Source organism: Syngnathus acus, chromosome 8, assembly GCF_901709675.1.
Source record: "Syngnathus acus chromosome 8, fSynAcu1.2, whole genome shotgun sequence".
Classification (NCBI taxonomy): Eukaryota; Metazoa; Chordata; class Actinopteri; order Syngnathiformes; family Syngnathidae; genus Syngnathus; species Syngnathus acus.
This window is the reverse complement of record NC_051093.1, coordinates 9,328,707-9,349,377: the sequence shown is the minus strand read 5'-3', so window position 1 is coordinate 9,349,377 and position 20,671 is coordinate 9,328,707. Positions and strand designations below refer to the sequence as shown.

The window sequence follows — 20,671 nt, the reverse complement described above, 5'->3', positions numbered from 1 at the left end:
GCCCAGAGCACCTGACAATTCCTGGTTGCGAAGAACATTGCCATGCTGGAGCAACCAGCTTAGGTCAGCAAATAAATCAATAAATACATTTTGATGCGCATTGTTTTGCTAATCCTATTTTGGCTTGTATTGCCTGTACCGGGGAGGTAATTTGTGTGCAAAAAAACCCCCAAAAAAAACCATAACATTTATTGCCTTTTCATTCATTCCCATGGGGGAATGATTTTGAAATGGAACCAGCTCGGGGCACCTTGACAAAATCCGCATACGACTCAACGTGAGCGTACAGTACATGTTGGTGATTAATTGGAAAAAATGTATTTATTGATTTGGAAATCCATCTGCGTGCTGACACGCTGCAGTTTTAATGTACTTATGTAGATGCAGAAAAAAACCCCTCTCCTTGGCGTGTGTCTGGATTCCCATAGGACTCATACACACAAGTCTCCCCCACCCTTTCCCCGACACACATGGCTAGTTTTATCAGGGTAATGGCTGTGCACTGCTTTTGGTTAATGGCCTGGGCGGGGCAGCGGTGGGACACTTGGGTCGAACGCAAAAACCCTTTTTCGAGCTCTTGAGATTTGCCGTCGGAGGAAGCGGCAGTAGTTCAAAGGTTCAAAGTTTGCTAATGCTCTGATAGTGCTTGGCTGAGCCTGCTCAAAAATAGCCCGATAAAAGTATCAATGCTGAGTCAAGGATATTTTTTTCTTCCAGAGAGTAGTTTTTTCTTTCTTTTTTTGAGCAGTAGGGTTTCTTTTTTTGTATCCTGCATGTGTTCATAATGGAGTTTGTGTGAGCTAAATAGACGCAGTGGACATCATCGTGGTCCCACTGATGCCTGTTTGTCGTGATAATCAAGTTAGGAATGATGTCTGCTGAATCCTAATAAAAGCACGTCGACTGCCGCTTTGTTTGTATTTAGAATCCAGGACCACATTGGCAGCTTGATCCAACTTTTTTTTGTTTTAAATTTAAAATAAGTTGAGTCGAAATAAACATGTTCTCGAGCTTGACTTTGAAAGACCGCTGGAATTTGGTCTGACTTTAGCAGCATTTTAGGGTGTGAGAAGCCGAAATGGTTGTCACACCTCAAATGATGCATTCCAAATGTTGAAATGCAAATCCATGCGACATAGTTTGGCTCAGCTCTGCTCAAGGTGCCCTTGTGTAAAAAAAGAAATAATAATTCTCCTATATTTCCTACCAATAAAGCTGTCATTCCTTTTTTACATCCAATATTTGTAATCTTTTACAAACTCTGCAGGGTTTCAGAGACTAGGTTACGGTGTTATTGTATTATATTGATTAGTGGTAGTGGTGGTTACCATGGTGACTGACAATTTTTTCTCACCAGGTGATGCCTTCCCAACGGGATCCAATCCCTTCCTGGCTGGTTATCCATGCCCCTCCCCCCTGAGCGCTGACCCCGCATACCGATCGGCCAATCCCGGCGCTTTGCCCATGGCTCAGCTCTGGGCATCACACGCTCATGAAGGTAAATAAATACACACCACGCCAGTCCATCAATGGGCACCATAAAAGCGACGCCGAGAGAGCGCTGTCACTTTTGCCCCCCCCCAGAGGCCCGTTCTTCTTCTTCCTCGTGGGCTTATTTGTCTTCCTCTGTCCTAAATGTGTCTCACTTCTTCTTTCCTCCAGTCAGCCAGTCTCACTTTCACCTGCTGCCACGTTGGCTCGCTCGAATGCATGATCTTCTTTTGTTCTTTTTTTAAAAGCCTATTGCCCAACATGCTCTCCCGCCCCACTTTTCAACATGTCTCTCTCTCTCTCTTTCTCCCTGACCTATCTTTTCAAGACACACGTACATGTACGTATGGATGTATGAGTGTCTTTGTCCTCTGTCCTCTCCTTCTTAACTCGACTAAGTGATTGAATGCCTGCGCCCTCTTTTACGTGTTCGCAGGTATCGAGTGAGGCGCATCTCGCAAAGTAGAGGAAGGACAAATAGATCTCATTTGGGATTTAAGTCGAACAAAAAAAAAAATGGATTGCATGGTGTACCTGACAGAGATGGGGGCGACATTTGTTCCATCCATTTCAAGCCCATTTGGTGGTGTGAAGGCTGGTCATCGCTGTCATGCCAGTCAGATGATGATGAATTACCTAAGAGCAGCAAAATGGAGATAAACCCTGGCTGACCTAACTAATATCAGGAGATGATGGGATGGATGGAAATTTGACTTGGTGTAAAATCTAATCTGAACTAAGGCACCGTGATGGTTTTTTTTTTCTCTAAACCTCAGCCATAGACACAGCGGATATATAAATACAATCGTTCATGGCTCCAGGGCGCCTGCTTGTAGTAGCAGCTGAAGGTAAAAAAAACTGGGCAGCAGATTTTTGGATGTGCTTTGGACGCACCCACGCGTGAAAGCTGCGAGAGATCAACGTTGGATGTTTAAAGGAAGCTTCATCGCTACGCTGCAGTCGTTTGCCCTCTCGCTCGTTTATATTTCCAGCTCGCTGTGCAACCGCTCGCTCGCCTCTCAGTTTCTTCGTCTCGCAAGGCAGACGGATTCAGATGCCGGTTGTTGCACGCTCGGATGGATGTGCCATTTTTTTTTTTTGGTAGCAAGACCGCTTGCTAGGATGGAAATAAAGGGCAGAGCCTTTTTTTGCCTTCTCTAGCTTAAGAAGTGGTTTCTGAGAGCAGCAGCTGGTTCAGGGGGCAACCCATTGCTGACTGAGTGCAGGTGGGGTGGGGTGGGGTGCAAAGTCTGACATGGTCTGCCAGATCTCGTCATGCTCAAATAGCTAGCGCAGATAAGCGCTCAGACTATGACCCAATTTTCTTTATTTTCTTTCTTCGCACAACTTGACTGGATGTGAAGCACAATATTGCCTCTTTGGCTGAGCTAAAATGGGATTTTTCAAGCAGCCAGCCTTATAGGATGGAGGCCATCGTTAGGTTCATGACATGTTTATGAAAGCGCCATGCATAATGTTCTGTCTTCAGGCCAAGTTTCTTAAGTGGGTCTAAGCGCACGCACATTTTCTTCAGGGGAAGCCAAGCCACAACTATTTCTTTTAATTTGTAGTTTCTCCTTTGGGCACTTAAATATTAAATGGCGGGTCAGAAATGTATGAAGTATATACGGCTGGTCAGTCGTTTGACAATAATGGAAGCCTTTTACTGCACTTGCAAAAGAACCTGTCATAATAATTAATATCTTGGATGACATGGAGCATGTGGTATCTTCTAGTAAAGCTTGGTGATTATTATTTACAATGATGATTCCTCGCAATGATGTGTTGTGTCTGTAGGCTACCCTCTGCCTGGCAGCCTGTACTCGAGTCCCTACCTATCACTGGGGCACTTGGACCCACCTTCAGTCTCCCAAAATCACCTCTATGACTCCCATAAAGGTCAGTCACCGGCTTCCTTTTTCTTTTGCTAGCGTGGATGCATGGGATTTGTCTAAAAAGGCTATTTGAGGTTGCTTTCTATTTTTGTCTTGTTTTTAGAGAGCTTTTTCCTGCCAGCGACTGTTAGCCAGTCACCCCTCCACCCCCCGTCTGCTCCCCAAAGCACACTGTCCGGCTCCACGCCGCCCCAAAAGGCATCCCGAGACGTGGGCAGAGAAAGGTCCTATCGGGGGGAGCGGGAGCGGGAGAGGTCACGGGAGGAGCTTCGGCAGCATGGTGTGGTGGACCTCACGCTGGATGGGAGGAGCGAGGAAGACCGCCGGGGGCGCCCTGGGGATAAGGAGCGAGAGAAAGACAGGGACGCAGACAGAGATGCCTGGTCCCTACATCCTCTTCATCATCATCACCATCATCATCATCCGCAGAAATCAAGCTCTCAGCCCTCCACCGGGGAGCCCAGGTCAAGGCCATCACCTGTGCTCCAGTCCTCCTTCCCCGCGGGTGGGGGCGGTGGCATGAGCAGGCTCCTCGGGAACGAAGCGGAGCGAGGGAGTCGGGAGGGGGAGGCGGGCTCCCGAGTCCACCATCACTCCAACGCAAATAACTTGCCGACGGCGTCTCACTCCGAACGACAAAGGAGGAACGAGTCCGCGCCGGCGGGGCCGCTCCACTTCTCCTACGCCCTTCGTCCTTCCCTCCAGCCCTCCGTCACGGCCGTGCCCCTCCCCCACGCGCTCAGAGACTCCACGAGGGAGCAGAGAGTCAGCGCGCCGACTTACGTACCTTCTGTGGAGGTTTATGACGAGCGGGTCGGGCCCATCCAGATCGCGTCGCAGGCCCGCGACAAGCACGGTGACAAATATAGAGACAGAGAGCGAGAGAGCGACAAAGAGCCCGAACGGGAAAGTTACAGGTTCCCCGAGAGGGGCCCGACGGAACACCCTCGACTTTCCCAGCCCGGCGACTCGAGCAATCTTCATCATCGAGAGGAAGGTTCTATCATTTGTTGCAACGGTTCTGTCGGCAAACGGGGCCAGGACTCTTCTCACTCCTCCAATCAATCGAGGTTTAGCCCAGAGGCCCGGGACGTGTCCAAACACTCCAGTCGTTTGGGCCTAGAGCGGGCCGGGCCGGACAAAAATTGGAATTCCATCAGTCCTTTGAGCAACTATGCTACCAATCACATGGCCGCCCTCGCCGCCCAACACGGACACGCGCTTTCTTCTCCGTCGCACACGCAAGTTTCCCCTCACGCCACCAACCGGGCCGCCGCTAACGCGCACAGGCACTCCCCTCAAAGCGAGCACGGACAGAGCCGCACGGGCGAGGAAGGGAGACTCTACTTGGACCCGTCGAGCCTTTACCGTCCAGGAGTGTCGTCCGGCGGGGAGAGAACTTCCGGGCCCTCGGAGGTGTCGGCCATGCAGAGTCTCATTAAATACAGCGGCAACTTTGCCGCCGAGGGGGGCGGTGCCGCTGCCGCCGCCGCCGCCGCCGCCAGGCTCGCGGCCGACACCCGGGGGCCCTTCGGAGGTTTGGCCAGCATCGGGATGGAAGGCGAGCGAGAGCGAGAGAGGTCGGTGGTGGGCTCGAGCGCTTCCGGGTCACTGAGGGTGCCTCCCCAGCTGAAAAGGGAGCAGGATCGACCCGACAGCGCTCGCTCTTTTGGTCGAGAGACGGAGGGAGAGGTGCGCCACCCTCCGGTCGGCATCGCCGTGGCCGTGGCCCGGCAAAGAGAGAGCACCAGCGCAAAGCAGAGCACGGGTTCCTCGGACCCGCAGAGAGCGCCGTTGCTGCCAACGGCTATTAAAGGTAAGGATTGTTTTTTTCATCGGATCTTTCCAAATCAACTTGCAGGGATGTAGCTCATTAAAGCAAGCCAGAGCAAACGCTCTCTCATTTTGCTTTCTATGAATTAATAACGATTCATTTTTCTTGGGCTCAAAGTCCTATTTCCTGGGCTCTGTTTGACTTTGGTGCCTGTAATGTGATTGGAGAGCGAGCTTTTTGTCTGGATTACTAATTGCGACATGTGAGGCTCATTTTTGGGCCAGTCTCTTGGCTCTCCTTGTGCCCTCTCCATCCAAACATCTCTTTTCTGTCTGTCACAGCGCCAAGTCTTTCTTTCTCCCCCCATCCTCTGTTCTCTTTTCATTTCCTTGAATGTCTCTACTTCTGAGTTATTTGGCAAAGCGCTCCCTCCCTGCTCTCCCCTCTCCTGGCTCTTTTCTGCACTTGCCAGCCTCACCTCCAGCCACTCTGCATTAAACATGGCATTGCAGAGTGCAGCTAAAAGCTACAAATAAGCGCATTGGTTTGTTGCTAAGCAATGATGGACTTTGTTAATGTGTGAAAGACCATGCGAGGTACAATAGATGACTCACAGAGTGTTTATTAGCATGTGGTTGTGCATGCACGTCCATCCATCCATCCCTGCCAAGGGGCTTTAGTCTAAAAGAAGCAGCTGAGGGAAAAAAAATAAAAGGTGATGGGACGAGAGCCTTCTCGCGGGATGCAAGGGACCGAGTATTAGAGAGGTGAGCAAGGTGCCGGCTAATCGCTGGCTCACAGAGGAGGATGGCATGTGGGCCAGGGTCCCCGTAACCTTGGTAACAGTCTTGAAATCTTTCCTGCGGAGCATGTCAGGGATGGTTAAAGTCTCTTGTCCCTACACACACACTCTGAATGGCTCAGCACAGTCGCACAAAACCATTTGATGTACCTCGGGGACCTTGAGTCAGCTTGAGCGAGAGTGCAAAGAGATCCTTCATTTCTCAGTGAATCGCAGTAGCGTAAGCGACTCAAGTTTAAAGTTGCCTGTGCATCCAGACAGTCGCTAATGTAGCGTGGCTAATTAGCTGTGAATGTTGGCAGACCAGAAATACCACTACATATACTGTTGAGATGTTTTTACATTTGGCTTGACTGTGGATTGATTCACGAAAGGGTGTGAAATGTACGTTATATGAAGTATTATGTTGCCAGTAAACCAAAGGAAGACTTTTAAGCGCATCCAGTTTGGATGGAGCCTGGACTGCTGTGCAGGATTTGCAGCAAATGCAAATGCAGAGCAGAGCAGAGCAGCGGGAAGCCACACGACATCAAAACAGCCCGCATCCTGTCGGGTCAACACTGTGACCATCATCTTGGGTTTTTGGATTGAGGTCAACCGACCCACCTGCAGTTAATTAACCCTTGTTGTGGGGTTGTATCAAGAAGCAGCCAAATGATCTCATCCCCGTTTCCTCACACTAATAATATGACTTGGGCTGTCAACCTAGATGAAGAACGAGGTGAAGAGCGCGCACGTCATCACGAAGAGCGAATGCTCGCCGGCCGCTTGGAACGCGATGACAAAATGCTCAGGTGAGGCGGACATGGACCAGGGATGATTTTTTTTTCTTTTTTCCAATCTTGTTTTGCAGCTACGTTGACATGTTCCTCCGTTCACCATTTTCCGCCTTTTGCTTCCTCGCAGAGAGCCCAAAGAGCTGTCGGACTTCACGCAGCTGCCCCCTCCCCTACTTCCGAGCAGCTTGACGCCCAGTATGATGACAACCAGCCTCATGACCCCCAACCTTATGGTGACCGGAGGGGCGGGGCGATGGCATCCCGACCCGTCGACTCTGACCTCTCACCCCTGGCTGCCTCGCCCTGGAGCTCCAGTTTGGCTCCCCGGCTCACCGTACGGTACGTGGACACGCAAATAATATGCTACAAACCATTTTAGATGTAAATGGGGCCCCGCCCCCTTCCCCTGCCACATGTCGGCCTTTGAAAACGAGCCAGCGTTTCCCTTTTCAGCCGCCCCCTTTGACATCGGAATGATTCATCCCGATGCTAAAGACGGTCCAAGTCCGTTTAGCACTCGCCCGTGACGCGTTTGCGAAATTCGACATGCAGTCTTGGATGGGTGTAGTAAGAGAAGGAAGTGTTGACTTGCTGCGTCAGTCGCCGCCTCCGGGAGGGGTGGGGGGTGTCAAGTGCCGCAGACATTCCTGAACTTTGCAGGACGTTCCAGAAGCATTCCGCATTCCCAGCCCAGAAATAGCCGCGTCAACACTCGCACGGGTTTTGTTTTCAGGCTTGCTTAAGGAAAATAAATGTTAGTTTTAAGCTTTGTTAAGAAAATGTCTCTTTGTCTCTGTACCCGCTTCTCGTCAGGCTTGAGCTCTTCCTCCCTTCACCCGACGCTTTCCCCAGGCTACCCGCCGTCACTACCGGGCTCCATAGCGCCTCCTTACCAGTTTGTCAGAGACTCACAGACTGGGAAGCTTATAGTCATCCCGACCGAGCACCTGCCACACTACGGTAGAAAATCATTCTTCTCCACCCGCCCAATAATCCCGGACACTTTGATTTGACAAAAAAAGCATGTTTGCAGGAGGAGACGTGTTGGAGCGCGGGACCCCCGTGTGGCCGGGGATGTACGGGCCGGGCGCCTCCCTGCAGCACGCGGCCCAGCTCCAGCTCCTCTCCCAGCAGCAGATGCTCCGGCAACAGGAGCTGCTCATGATCCAGCAGCACACGGCGCAGGTTCTGGAGCTGCAGAGGAACGCGCAGCTCGTTGTAAGTGGCATTTGGCTCCGGTTAGCAAAGGAGCGAGTACTGAGCAGCGTGCCGTGCCTTTCAGGAACATTTCAAGGCCAGCGAGCAGCGGCCGGGCTCCGACGACAAAGCGGATAAGCAGAACGCCGAAGCCAAAGCCCGGCCGTCGTCCTCCCCGTCGCCCGTCCTCCATCCCCGCAAGCCCCCGCCGCGGTCTCGCTCGTCCACGCCCTCCACGTCCTCCCTCACCCCGCTGCCGCCGTCACCGGCGACCAACCTCAAGTGGGAGGAATCCAGGCAGAGAGTGTCGTCTCACCCGCCGCCGTTGCCGCCGCACGCGTCCTCCCCGTGTTCGGCCTCGCCGCCCCCGGCCTCACCGCGGCTGCCCAAACACGAGTCTGCCGACGACGGACAGGCGGCGGAAAGGGGGCAGCGGCGAGAAGGACGTCAGCCTGCTTTTCCAGATGTCTACTCGGGTGAGTCGTTACGTTACACTTTGCTTGTCGCCGACTTTCTCCTTGACAATTTTTTTTCTGGTTGCAGAGCTCTCGCCCGGTTACCCTTACCAGTCGACGGGCGCTCCCTTCGGCGCGCCCCTTCCGACTTATCACGTGCCAGCGCGCGCCGCGGCAAACACAGAAGCTGTTCCACGGCGCCACGCCCACTCTTTGGACTTGAGTACCACAGCCCACCTCCACTCGGGGCCGCCGGATGCCGACCTCAAAGCGCAAAAACCGACAACAAAGAATGAGCCCTTCCTGAAACAGGAACCCGTCGTGGAAAAGCATCGGTCCGATTCGACGCCGGAGCCGCCGATTCCGCTCGCGCGAAGCTGCGGTCCCGTCGGAGCGCGACACAATCGACAGGACGACGGGGGCCCGTTGACGCTACAGCAGATCCCTCCGCGGGTTTCCAGTCCTCGCCAGAGAGTGGCTGAAGAAAAGGGAGGACAGATGAAAAGAGAGGTACAATCATATCAGTGCCAGAATGCGTATCCTTCTCCGCTCGACGAAACGGAACCCCTTGCGGAGGATCCGGAGCCGATGCAATACCGGTCGTCCGAAGTGGACGGCCAGGAATCCGCTAAGCCGGGCACAAGCGCTGTCTGTGAATCCCATCGAGCAACGTCTCCAAAGCAACACACCCCAAGTCGGAAGGAAACGGTCACCAAAATCCCTCCCGAGCCGCCGGTCCTTGAAGATCCCATGGCGGGGATGCTCGCTCTGCTCGCAGCCAGCGAGCTGTCCGAGCCGTACCCGCTCAGCCGGACGGCATCGGCCATCGCCCGGACTCCCGAAAACTGCAGCGGCGCTGGTCCGCTGGAGATGGTGGCGCTGGAGGGCATGGCCATGCTCAGCCAAATGGCCCGGCGGGAAATGGAGAGCATCAGCACGGAGCCCGGTGAGGCATCTGAGGATGATCCTACTCGCGTCTCTCAACTTTTTTCAATGTTTCAATAACCCCCCCTTCCCTTTGCATCCCCATTCAGATTTAGCAATGGAAGGTTTGGACTGTCTTCTCGAGGCGAGCAGACAGATTCTACTGGAGGCCATCGAGAAACAGTCCCACGTTGATCTGCCCAGAACACTGGATCCCGACAGAAAGTACAGCTGGAGGCAGAGGAAGGAGGAGCCGGTAAGAAGAGAAATATGATCAATCCGCAATGTGGCAGGGAAAGGCCTCAATGTGTTTCTCCCCCCCCCCACCCCCTTGAAGCTCTATAGTAAAATGTCAATGGACTTGTTGGACGCGGTGGAGGTGGAATACCGCATCCGCCTGGCTGAGCTGCAGAAAACGTACAAGGAGAAGCAGAGAGAGATGAGCAAGCTGCAGAGACGCCGGGACAAGCAGTGAGTGCCGAGCGGAACGTTTCTCCAGCGCACACGCACACGACGTTAACGCTTCTCGTCATGTCAGCGAACGGCAGCAGGAGGATGAGAGGCGGAGCCTGATGAGGCGGGGCAGAGGTCGACCGAGGAAGAGAAAACACTTGGCCACGCCTCCCAAACTGGATAGCAGGCCCGCAAAGTGAGTCGCAAAGCTATAAATCACCAGCCGGCAGCTTTGACGCATTCTTTGCAGTCCGGAAGTCCAAATATTCCCTCGTCTCAGGGTGGCCAGGTCGACGCAATACTCGGAGGACTCTGAAACCGGGGAAGGGCAGAGAAAAAGGTTTCTGGGCTCCAGAGAAGACGAGGAGACGGACGTGGGGAGTCTAGGGCTGAAGATCAAAAAGAAGAAAAAGAGCAAAGGCTGGAAAGAGCAGGACGCCTTCGGCGGTCATCTTCCCGAGGTAAGCCGCTCTCCGGCGCGTATCGTCGTCCGTTTCCCGACAGGCCGCTCTCGATTAATGATGCCTCGGTGCCGTCGTCAGGGGCCGAAGGTGAAACGCGGCCACGTGTGCGAGCAGGAGCAGTTAGCCTCTGACCTGGACCGAGCGCTTTCGCTCTCGCGCCTGGACTCGTGCCGCAAAGCGGCTTCCGGCTCCAAAGAAGAGCGGCCCAGGGGCAAGTCGGCCGACGGCCGGCAGCCAAACGACCGCTCGCCGTCCAAAAGCAAACACAAAGTGGCCGCCAAGTCCTCGGATGCCCTACGCAAGGTGAAAGGTCAGAAGAAGAGTGCTTTTTTCTCCCCGGTGAGATCGGAGCTCAGCAGCTGCTCGAACAGTGAGTAAAAAATCCAAATAATAATGTTTGAAGTTATGTGCTCGGTCCAGACGATTTCGATTCTGGCGCCATTTTTCCACGACATTGCGATGATCCTTTTGAATTCAATGCCGGCGCCTCTCCGATTATTTTGCTGGATAGTTAGCCGTTTATCTCTGTCCTTGTACCAGACTCGGATTCTGAGGGTCACAATTGGGCAAGAGGGGGCTGGCCCTCTCTGTCGGGGACGCGGTCCCTCGGCGGCCGGAAGAGACACGCCGCCTCGTCGCCCACCTCGCCGCTGTCTAAGTCGCAAAAGAAGAAGAAGAAAAAGAAGAAACACAAGCACTTATCCCTGCTGCTCGAGGAAGCGGGCCTGAGCTCCTCCGACGACTCGTTCGATCAAGGTTACTGACACCCCCCCCCCCCCCCCTCCCCTCCCCCTCGTACCGTTGAGTCAGACAATATGGTGTCTGTCACAGCTTGTGTTTGTTTGCTCTTTGCTAAGGCAGCTTTTTATTCAGACTGTGCTTTAGCGTGACCATCCCTACCTCTTTCTTGTTCTTGCTGCTGGTTTCTCTGCAAAGTTGCCTTTGTTTTTTTTTGGGAAGGGTTTACATATTTCTATGGTGTTTTTATTGCCTGGATTGAAAAGCATTTTGTAGAATTTGTACATTGAATTGAAATATTGTGTGAATTGTGAGATTTGTTTTTTCCACAAAGTTGTATTGCAGTTTGGTACCTATAAAAAGCTTTATTAAAGGTTTGGATTTGATTAGTACGGAAAGCGACACGCTTGTGGTCCTTGTGTTGGTTTCATCTGTCTTGTCCGTCTGTCTGTCTTTGTCATTGTGTCCAACTGCACCTTCTTCCCAGAGCTTTGTGTTTGTCAAATATCCCTCAGCTTGAGCCAGGTTGAGAGGTTGGAAAGATTTGACTTTTTCAATTCCTTCATGGTCTAAATGAACATGTTTTGATCCAGATGATTGACATTTGGGATATTTGGACAAAAGCGCTCCTTGTCTGTCTACTAAACCTTCCAATAACCCCCGGGGGCGGGCCCATTTTCTTTTGCTGTCCACCTCTTTGCTCTGTCGCCTCCCCAAATGGTCTTTGCCGCGATGCTTTGAGTGTCTCTCTGCCTGTTCCACGTGCTTGTTCTGCCGCTGCCGCCGACATTGCAGAAGTTTGGCAAGGACTCGCTCAGCCTTAATCCTGAACGCTTCCTCGCCACGGCTAGCAGAGCGTAGTTTACGCTAGACTATGCTAAGGTGTGGCTGCGCTAAGGCTAGGCTGCACTCTGGCCGCTGTGCTGCTGCCCCGCCCGCCCTGCCCTGCCCCGCCCCACCCTGCCTGAGGCCACACCCCTGTCACCTGTTCTGTAAGTAGGATGTGCCCCTTTCTTTTCTCCACCGCTAACAAGTTGGAGCATTCATTCCATATCCTTGATATCCAATTTAAAGTCTGTCTGTACTAATGTGCTCTGTTCTCTCAAGTTGGACAATTCCAAATAAAAGTCAGCTCTAGTTATTTTTAATGCAGCGCAGTAATTTGCAATTTAATTACATTCTAATAATCCAGCGAAGTGCTAATAGTAGGGGAAAAATATGACTAGTAAGACAGCTGAATTGTCTTACAATGGAGGAACAGGAGTGTACTAGTACATGGACATTAACCTGAGTGTCAAGGATGATGAATGAATGCTCTCACACGGCCGAAATTCAAATCTATTCACACAATCTCAACGTTCACCTGAATTTTATTTGAGAGCCATGGTTCTACCTTTCATACCTGTATCTATTGAGCGATGGATGTTAAAGGCCGTTGCCATGGTTACTCAAAGCAAAGGGCCTCACAGGGGCTGTCCTCTCCAGTGCCTGCCTTGTCCTCTCTGTTGTCCGCCTGCCATTGTTAGCACACCATGTGGATTCACAGTACCTCTATCTGGAAAAGTAGTTTGAAAAATATGCATCCATATTTTCACAGAATGACAATTTTGCTGACCTCTAGTAGAGTCTAACCTCAGGATAAATGCAATCTAACCAATGCATGATATCGCTTACCTATGAGTCAAAAATGTTTGGTTGACTTTGGCCAGTGCAAATTTCAGTTGCTCAAAACAAAGACAATAATGCTTGTTTGTTACTATCTGTACTGTGCATCCACCCCTGCCCGTGTTAACACTCTTTCGGAGACTCCTCCTGCTCATCTGCTGGACCTAACCCGCTTACTCCTATCAACACAGCGCTAATATGCTTTACTATCTGTGTGTTTTGTTTGCTTGCCGCAATATCTTTTCACAGCTGAAGGAGGAAGTGGATTCTTGCCGTTTTTACACTCCCTTCAGGGGCTGTAAATAGTCATGTTAAGGTCGGAGGTCATGTGGTTTTTCCCCATTTGTGAGTGTGCTAATGGTATGTGGACTGTGAGGTAGAGTGTCTGCAGCAGAATCTGGATCATACAGGCTTTTTGGATGTGATGTGGCTTCCATCCATCAATGTGTTAATTCAATCCAGGCTGCCGTGTCATTTTAAGCAGGGCGCTTTTTTTTTTTTTTTTGCCAGAGGAGTCTTGTGAATCGCAGGGAGCTTTGTGACGACAATCGCATCCCGGCTCTGAGCGGAATGTTTTTTTTTTTCCTTTCCTGAAACAGAGTCTTCGGAGGATGATTACGAGGATGAATACAACGAGGATTCCGATTGGGAAGACTGCGAGGAGAGCGGGCTGGGTCTTTTGGCCAGGTTCGCGGCCAGCGTTCTCCCCGTTAGCTCCGCCCCTTTGAGCCTTCTCCCCGATGGCAAACATCACAGCCGATCGAGCACTCTGGGTAAGAGCAATACACAAAAGCAGAGTTGCACAGAGGGTTCGTGTTTCCTGTTTTGTTGATCACAAAAAAAGACGAGTCTCCTTATCTACTGTGTGAACAAAAGGACAACAGCTGTGATGGTTCCTCTGATTGTGCGTTTTGCGGTCGAGCAGGTTTATCTGCCTGAGTCTTGTTGTTGTTTTTTCTCAGCTCTGGTTTGCCAGCGTTGTTAAATATTCATTCATTTCCAATTGTCACATTGTGGTGAATGGAATGTTTCACTCTTCAATTCTGCATTTGTTTAGGTGTAATCAATCGTACTATTCTTGCAATTATTGATGGTGGAGAATCCAACACATTTCCGTGGCTTTACACGAACGGACCAATCGCACGCACCATCGAATGAAATCCACTTTCAAAAAGATGATCATGCTTCTCAGCGTCAAACAGAGAGCTCAGTCTAAAATATATTGCTCCACTTATGTGAATTACGTAACGCAAACATTCGAAGCGGCTGTCATTAAACTCATTCAAACGCAATTGATTTTAGTGTGTGTTCTCACTCCCAGGCTCACACAAATCTCCAAAGAGGCCTAGTGTGCTTGCTTCAAGTTGTTTATTTGTCACTTCTACTTATTGACTGTAAAATTGGCACAAGAGCATTTAATTTATGAAGCTAAATTAGCTTCCTGCTAACTTACAATGCAAAGTACCATCGATGGAAGTCTTCCGGTATTCATTTGTGTTTGTTGACAATCTTGATTTGTGTCCACCTCCCACCACCAGGTTCATCAGAATACGAGTGGTCCGACTCCGGTTCCGACTTGCGCTTGAGGAAGTTCCCCTCTCTGCTGCACGGCAAACGCTCGGCGCCGGAACTCCCCTTGTTGCCCCCGGCCAACCGCCGTATCGAGCAGAGCAGCCCGAGCAAGCGCGACGAAACGCTGGCCGTCAAACGCAAGCCGCTACCTATCAAACAACGCCGACCCTCGCCTCGACCTCAGCGGCGCTTCAGTTTCGATCTGGCGACCGCTTCCGGCTCGGGCGTGTTCAGCGAGGACGAAGCCTGGAACCGACGACGTAGCGAGCGGATCTTCCTCCACGACGCCACCGCCTCAGCCAACCAGACGCCGTCGTCATCCGGCACGGGTCAGAGCTCCTCGTCCAGCTCAGCCCCGCCGCTCACCCCGAAAGCCGTCTCCCGACCCAAACAGCCTCCTTCCAACAGAGAGAGCAAAGATGCCGCGAAAGTACGTCAATTATTTATCTGCTCGGCAACTGGCGGGAGTCTCTTTTTCTGTTCCTCTTGCTTTTCTTCCAAATCCTCTCCCAGCACGAGTGCATGTGTCACAGTTCCAGCAGGGTTTGCCAGCTCTTCAATCACTGCAGCACTTCCCCGCTGTCTTAAATGTTGCTGACAAGAAAGGACAACTGCGGGCTTCTCCCACCCCGCGTGCATTTGAGTGTGTGTTTGCGCTTGTCTTCATTGGACCCATTTGTGTTCTGACATTTGTAAAACAGAAAAAGAAGCCCAAGGAATCCTCCTCCTCCTCCTCTCTGCCCGTCAGCCCGTCCTCTCTGAGTAGTCCAATAAGAGACAACGCTACGGCGCTGAGCCTCAGCCCGGCGCGGAAGAGCCAATCCAAAGCAAAGACCAAGGCCCGGGAGGTCAGTGAGGTGACTGATGAGCTGAGAAGTCATTAGCGGCGTACAATAATTGCTTATTATCCCGGCAAGGTCAAAACCAGAATGCTTGAGTGAGACCGAATCAAGGAATATGATTTCCTTGCGTGTCATTTCCAGCAGTCCAGGGGAGCAGTGAGCCGACTGATGGAGAGCATGGCCGCTGATGAAGACTTTGAGCCCAATCAGGACAGCAGCTTCAGCGAAGACGAGCTCATCCCGCGGCGTAGCGGCAGCAGTGTGCCCGAGAGGTCCTCGACACCCGGTCAGCGATTGTTGACACTCGTAATTTATATAAAAAAAAAAAAAAAGCCTCATGTGTATTCATGTTCTGTGTTTTCTTTTGACTTGCTGTTTTCAGCTCCAGTGCAGTGCGTGTTGGACAAGGACTCTTTGGCGGACGGACTCCGGGTTTTGATCCCAATGGATGATCAGCTTTTGTACGCGGGACACGTCAACACTGTGCACTCACCTGATATGTGAGTATTACACAAAATGTGTTTACGTTTGTTTCCGTGGTCTGTACTGTTCTCAGCACGCCTCATCTGATATTAGTTGCTCTTTGCAGAGGATAAAGAATATATGACTGTGAGCTTTTTATGGTTTTCTCTTGTTATGAACAACCGTTAAGAGGTTTTGAGGTTAAACTGTTCTAAAGGAATCCTTTTTTATTTCATGTGGCGGAATGCAGCGTAATGCATACTTAACATCTTAATCGCTGGCAGCAAATCAATAAGAGCATTTGACAAACTCTGACATGGGGAAAAAAAAAGCCATCAGCTCTAGTTTGCTCACTTAGCATTGCTCAAATCCAGCGTGGCTGAGTTATAAGAAAACTCCACTTAATCCCCTGTAAAGCAGGATTAATATTCTCTGGGAATGTAAATGTGAGCTGGGCGACAATAGAGACAAAGAAGTGCATTTATGATGATGTCGTCAGCCGTTTGGTTTCTTGGGTGCAAATGTCAAATAGAGGTACGCTGCGAAAATAGCGGTAGCGTAGCCGCCTCAGCCAGATACACTTAATTAAACTGAAATGATGCAATGTTGCGGCTAGGACAGAAATCACAGAAAGGAAACTCCAATTTATTTAGCTGCTGCATTGTGAATTCTCAGATACAGCGTGGTGGTGGAGGGCGAGAGAGGCAACCGGCCGCACATCTACTGCTTGGAGCAACTGCTACAGGAGGCTGTGAGTAAACCGAATGTCACTCACTCACACGCACGCACGCACGCACGATGGCAGGCTCGGATGCTCTCGCTCGGATTTCTAGCGACACGCGAGATGTCGGCCGGCCGCTCGCTCGCTCGGTGCTGAAAGTGAAACATGAAACATGCATGAAACAAAGTAGGTCAAGCGTCATGTGACGGCCACATGCGCTTAAAGCTCCCCGAGCTCTCGCCCTCTCCCCTTTGCGCGGCTTTTGTCTTGATGAAATTAATAAACAAAGCGGGAAGAAAATATGTGCGCTAGCATGGCGCTGACATTTCAAGCCCTTTATTCTCGTCTATGTTCAGATCATTGATGTGAAGCCTCCTTCGGTGCGCTATCTCCCCGAGGGCACCCGCATCGCTGCCTACTGGAGTCAGCAGTACCGCTGCCTTTATCCTGGCACAGTTGTCAACGGTACACACACACACACACACACGGCACTTGAATGCTATGAGTCATAGTCAATTTATAATTGAATTGCAGCTGGCAGCAAATGTATAATATCAACTGGGCTTTTTCAACTATTATTATATCTGATCTTAGTGGTGTGCCAGTGTAAATATAGCATATAGTCTACACACACTGGTCACAGAGAGCTAGTTATTTGACAATATGTTTATTATTGCAGTATTATTAGACAGAGCTGCGGCGTATGTAAAAAAAATAAAAAATCGGTAGGAAAAAAACCAACTTTTGACCACAGTTTAATTTAAGGCCAATCGAGAGTGTTTTGAAACGATCAAGTTTCAATTTTGCTGCGTCCCTCCCAAAACAGGAAGTTCCGACATTGACGAAAAGGACGATCTCATCACGGTGGAGTTTGACGATGGCGACACTGGGCGCATCCCCCTCTCGCACATCCGACTTCTGCCACCGGACTACAAAATCCACTGTGAGCGCATTCTGTACATCAACTATTTTCATGGGCGCTTGTTCCTTTTTTCTTTTCTTCCGCATTTCAACACAGAACAGTGATCTTAAAAAATACTAGCTCCCAGTGGACAAAGAGGACATTTGTTTACACAGTGGTGCTTGGGGGCTTTTGCTCGACCTCTGTCGCAGTAAAACGCAAAGTTGGTTTAGAGTTGCGCTCTTAGGTCACGCCTGTTTTTATTCGCAAGATTCCTTCCTGTCTGTGTGGGTGTCTCAAAAATCTGTCCACTGGCAAAGTATGTTTGAGGTCGCGCTGAACTGACTGCATAAAACTTTTCCAGCGTGCCAAGAAAGATCAATATTTTTCTAACCCTTTTTGAGGCTTAGTTTTATTTGTTGCCTTTTGCCGACTGTATAGAGAAATGTGACTCGGTTTCGCTCTTGACACACATGCATGCGTTTCCTCCATTTACCCTCGTTCTCAAAATAACTTCCTTCACGCATTTGATTGGCTGAACTGACATTGGGGTTAAGGGTTAGAGCACCACCTGTTGCGTGACAGAGTACACCGTTTTGTTTGTCTACAAAAACGCAGGCATGCGTGTCGAATCTTTTATGGTATATAGCAACAAACGTCAGTTAAATATATTACTGTCATCATTTTAGGCGTGGTCTCAACATGCAGAAAAATTCATTTCAGTTTACAATTTCCAATTGTGAAAATGCATAGAAATGTTGCATTAATTGGTCTAAGAATGAGCCGAATGTGATCTTTTTTGGGGTAGCTATAATCAAGACGTTCTTCTGATGTTTGTGCAGGCGCTGAGCCTTCCCCTGCACTTCTGGTGGCCAGTTGCTCCCGCCGGAGGGTGCGCAAATGCAGCAAGGAGGGCAAAGAGGCCAAGAGTGATGAAAGCGCTCCAAAGGTCAAGGGGAAACCTGGTCGCAAGCCCAAATCCAAACCAGGCGAGTTGACCTCACGCACAACTGAAATCATTGAGATTCGTCTTGGGCCAGAAAAATCAAAACAAACCTTTTTTTTGTTATTTTTATGTTTGACTACTTCAGAGTATTCAAGGGCTAAAATAGAATGAGACAACATGATGTCATTTTCTGATGAGTCATCACTGGGTTATATAACAAACTGCCAAACTAAGTAGGCCTGAAAGCGTTTCAATTCAGTCCTTGCTGCTTTAACTACAAAAGTCACAAAGCCACACAATAAAATCATAGAGAACCATGGGTGTGTTTTAAAATTTTTTTTTTAAAAAGGTGGGGCACCAACCGCTTCGAACTTTGGCTTCATTGTTGCAGGGACTCGTGCGTGCATAATAGGTCGAATTCTTCTCACAGTCATTTGCTCCCCAAAGCCCAACTTAAAAATAAAGTCATTAGAATTATTGTCAGTCCAAAACAAAATGACATTTCTGGAGCACCATGAGCTTCATCATTGCTCATCATGTTGTATTGTTGTTGTTGTTCCCACCCCAGAAACCTCCTTGAACTCCGAGTGCAAGGACAAAAACGAGTCTCCATCGTCCAGCCAGCCCCCAGACAAATCCCAGGATTCCACCAAAGTAGCCCAGGATAGAAGCTCGTCAGTCCAGAAAGTACTTCAGGAGAAGCCACGGCCCGCTTCGCGCCCCGCGGCAAAACCGGGACACAAGAGTTCCATCGCGTCGTCCCCTTCAAGTAGCCCGACCTCCTCGGCAGGACCCAGAAAGAGCGGCTCGGCTCCTGCCGCTAAATTGAAAGCCAAGCTCTCTTCGTCATCCTACCCGTCCACCTACGGGAAGATCCTGACTGTGGACTTGTACAGCGAGCCCAATCTGACCTCGTATAACGGTCAACGGAGAGAAAGAGAGAGCGGCGCCGCCAACGTCAGTGCATCCAACAGGCCCGTGTCCAGACCCAGTGTGACAGCAAAGCCCGGTGTCTCCACTCCCAGATCTCCCTCTACCCCAGCGCCCAAAAGCAAAGGCGCCTCGGAACATCACGGCAGCTCCAGACCCATCGGATCTGTTCTCCATCCCATCTCCAGCTCGGTTGCGAGACTGTCGGCAGGCAAATCCGGTTCTTCCCTGGCTCCCAGAACGTCATCGGCATCGGGACCTCTCTCTGGACCCAAAGTGAAGATGCCGTCTGAGCAGTTGGCTTCCAGGCCCATCTCCAGGATCAAGCCCGCCTCCAGACAGGGCGACACTGTCAAGCGGAAGCCCGCCTCCGCCGAGCCCCTGGTGAAGCTTGATCACGAGGGCGTGACCTCGCCCAAAACTAAAAAAACAAAGGCTCTGATGTTGCTGGAGGGCCAAAGCGTCAGACGGGATCCCGCCCCCTTGGCCGAGCAGAAACCGCTCAAATCCAAACCCAGGGTTCCCGAGTGCGAGCCTGGCCTGCGGGAGAAGGAGCCCGCCTACACTTCGCACGTGCTGGCTAAAGAGCGAGGGGAGAGCCGCGCTAGAGGGCAGGAACCCGACGCCAGGGAGGAGAAAAGCAAAATAGAGGAGCAAAAGGAGGAGGAGGACAGAAGGAAGGAGAGGAAGATTAAGGAAGAGTCTCAGAGCAGCAGCAGCAGCAGTAGCAGCAGCAGCAGCTCCGAGTCGGAAGCAGAAAGCGGCAAAGGGAGTGTCAAGCAAAAGAAGAAATGCACCTCCAGCTGCTCTTCCTCCTCTTCATCCTGCTCCGGCTCTTCCTCGTCGTCCTCGTCTTCCTCCTCCTCCTCGTCCTCCACGGACGACTCCTCCTGCAGCTCCGACGAAGACAGGACCGCCACCCCTCCGCCGGGCCCCATCTCTCCCTTGCCGGCAGCAGCACAGGACAAAGTGAAAGAGGAGGAGGAGGAGGAGCAGGACCTAAAGGAGGAGGTGGATGTCAAAGTGGAGGAAGACGAGGAGGCGTCGCCTGGCTCCCTTTCACCGTCACCGTCGCTCTCAACCTCCTCGGCTCCGGCCAAAGCGGCCAAAGCGGCCACCGGCAAAGGTTCTGGGCAAAGGGGCCGCCCTCCCAAACCCAAGCCCAGCGGAGGAGAAGGCAAAGTGGGGAGGCCCAAGCGGCGGGAGGGCGTCCACCTACCCACCACCAAGGAGTTGGCCAAACGCCAACGCCTCCCCAGTGTGGAAAACAGGCCCAAGATTTCTGCCTTCCTTCCAGCCAGGCAGCTCTGGAAGTGGTTCGGGAAACCCACTCAGGTGAGCAGACAACTCTCGCTCGGAGAACCGTTCCGCTGGCTTTTTTTGCTCCACTTTCTCGCTCCGCTTTTGCAGAGGCGAGGAATGAAAGGCAAGGCCAAGAAGCTCTTCTACAAGGCCATCGTGCGTGGCCGGGAGATGATTCGCATCGGCGACTGCGCCGTCTTCCTGTCGGCGGGAAGGCCCAACCTGCCCTTCATCGGTCGCATTCAGAGCATGTGGGAATCGTGGGGCAGCAACATGGTGGTCAGGGTCAACTGGTTCTACCATCCAGAGGAGACCAACCCTGGCAAGAAACTCACCGACAAGAAGGTAAGGAGAGCGA

General features: G+C 51.2%; 1 protein-coding gene across 4 annotated transcripts in view; it reads left to right on the top strand.

Annotated features, from left to right (window-relative positions):
* Positions 1-20,671, top strand: part of tnrc18 (trinucleotide repeat containing 18) — a 30,520-nt gene that overhangs the window by 7,024 nt on the left and 2,825 nt on the right. The window contains exons 3-28 of one of the 4 annotated variants that reach the window (XM_037255751.1): positions 1,358-1,498; positions 3,289-3,390; positions 3,490-5,202; positions 6,672-6,756; positions 6,869-7,080; positions 7,555-7,701; positions 7,775-7,959; positions 8,024-8,414; positions 8,482-9,339; positions 9,428-9,573; positions 9,655-9,788; positions 9,856-9,966; positions 10,051-10,231; positions 10,313-10,604; positions 10,775-10,990; positions 13,237-13,410; positions 14,176-14,639; positions 14,911-15,057; positions 15,196-15,337; positions 15,434-15,551; positions 16,189-16,264; positions 16,591-16,699; positions 17,061-17,177; positions 17,978-18,124; positions 18,650-20,346; positions 20,422-20,658. In XM_037255751.1, the coding sequence (XP_037111646.1) occupies positions 1,358-1,498; positions 3,289-3,390; positions 3,490-5,202; positions 6,672-6,756; positions 6,869-7,080; positions 7,555-7,701; positions 7,775-7,959; positions 8,024-8,414; positions 8,482-9,339; positions 9,428-9,573; positions 9,655-9,788; positions 9,856-9,966; positions 10,051-10,231; positions 10,313-10,604; positions 10,775-10,990; positions 13,237-13,410; positions 14,176-14,639; positions 14,911-15,057; positions 15,196-15,337; positions 15,434-15,551; positions 16,189-16,264; positions 16,591-16,699; positions 17,061-17,177; positions 17,978-18,124; positions 18,650-20,346; positions 20,422-20,658 (8,342 nt within the window). Of the gene's footprint in view, positions 1-1,357; positions 1,499-3,288; positions 3,391-3,489; positions 5,203-6,671; positions 6,757-6,868; positions 7,081-7,554; positions 7,702-7,774; positions 7,960-8,023; positions 8,415-8,481; positions 9,340-9,427; positions 9,574-9,654; positions 9,789-9,855; positions 9,967-10,050; positions 10,232-10,312; positions 10,605-10,774; positions 10,991-13,236; positions 13,411-14,175; positions 14,640-14,910; positions 15,067-15,192; positions 15,338-15,433; positions 15,552-16,188; positions 16,265-16,590; positions 16,700-17,060; positions 17,178-17,977; positions 18,125-18,649; positions 20,347-20,421; positions 20,659-20,671 lie in introns of all 4 variants that reach the window. The other 3 variants (XM_037255749.1, XM_037255748.1, XM_037255750.1) reach the window with 3 other exon arrangements.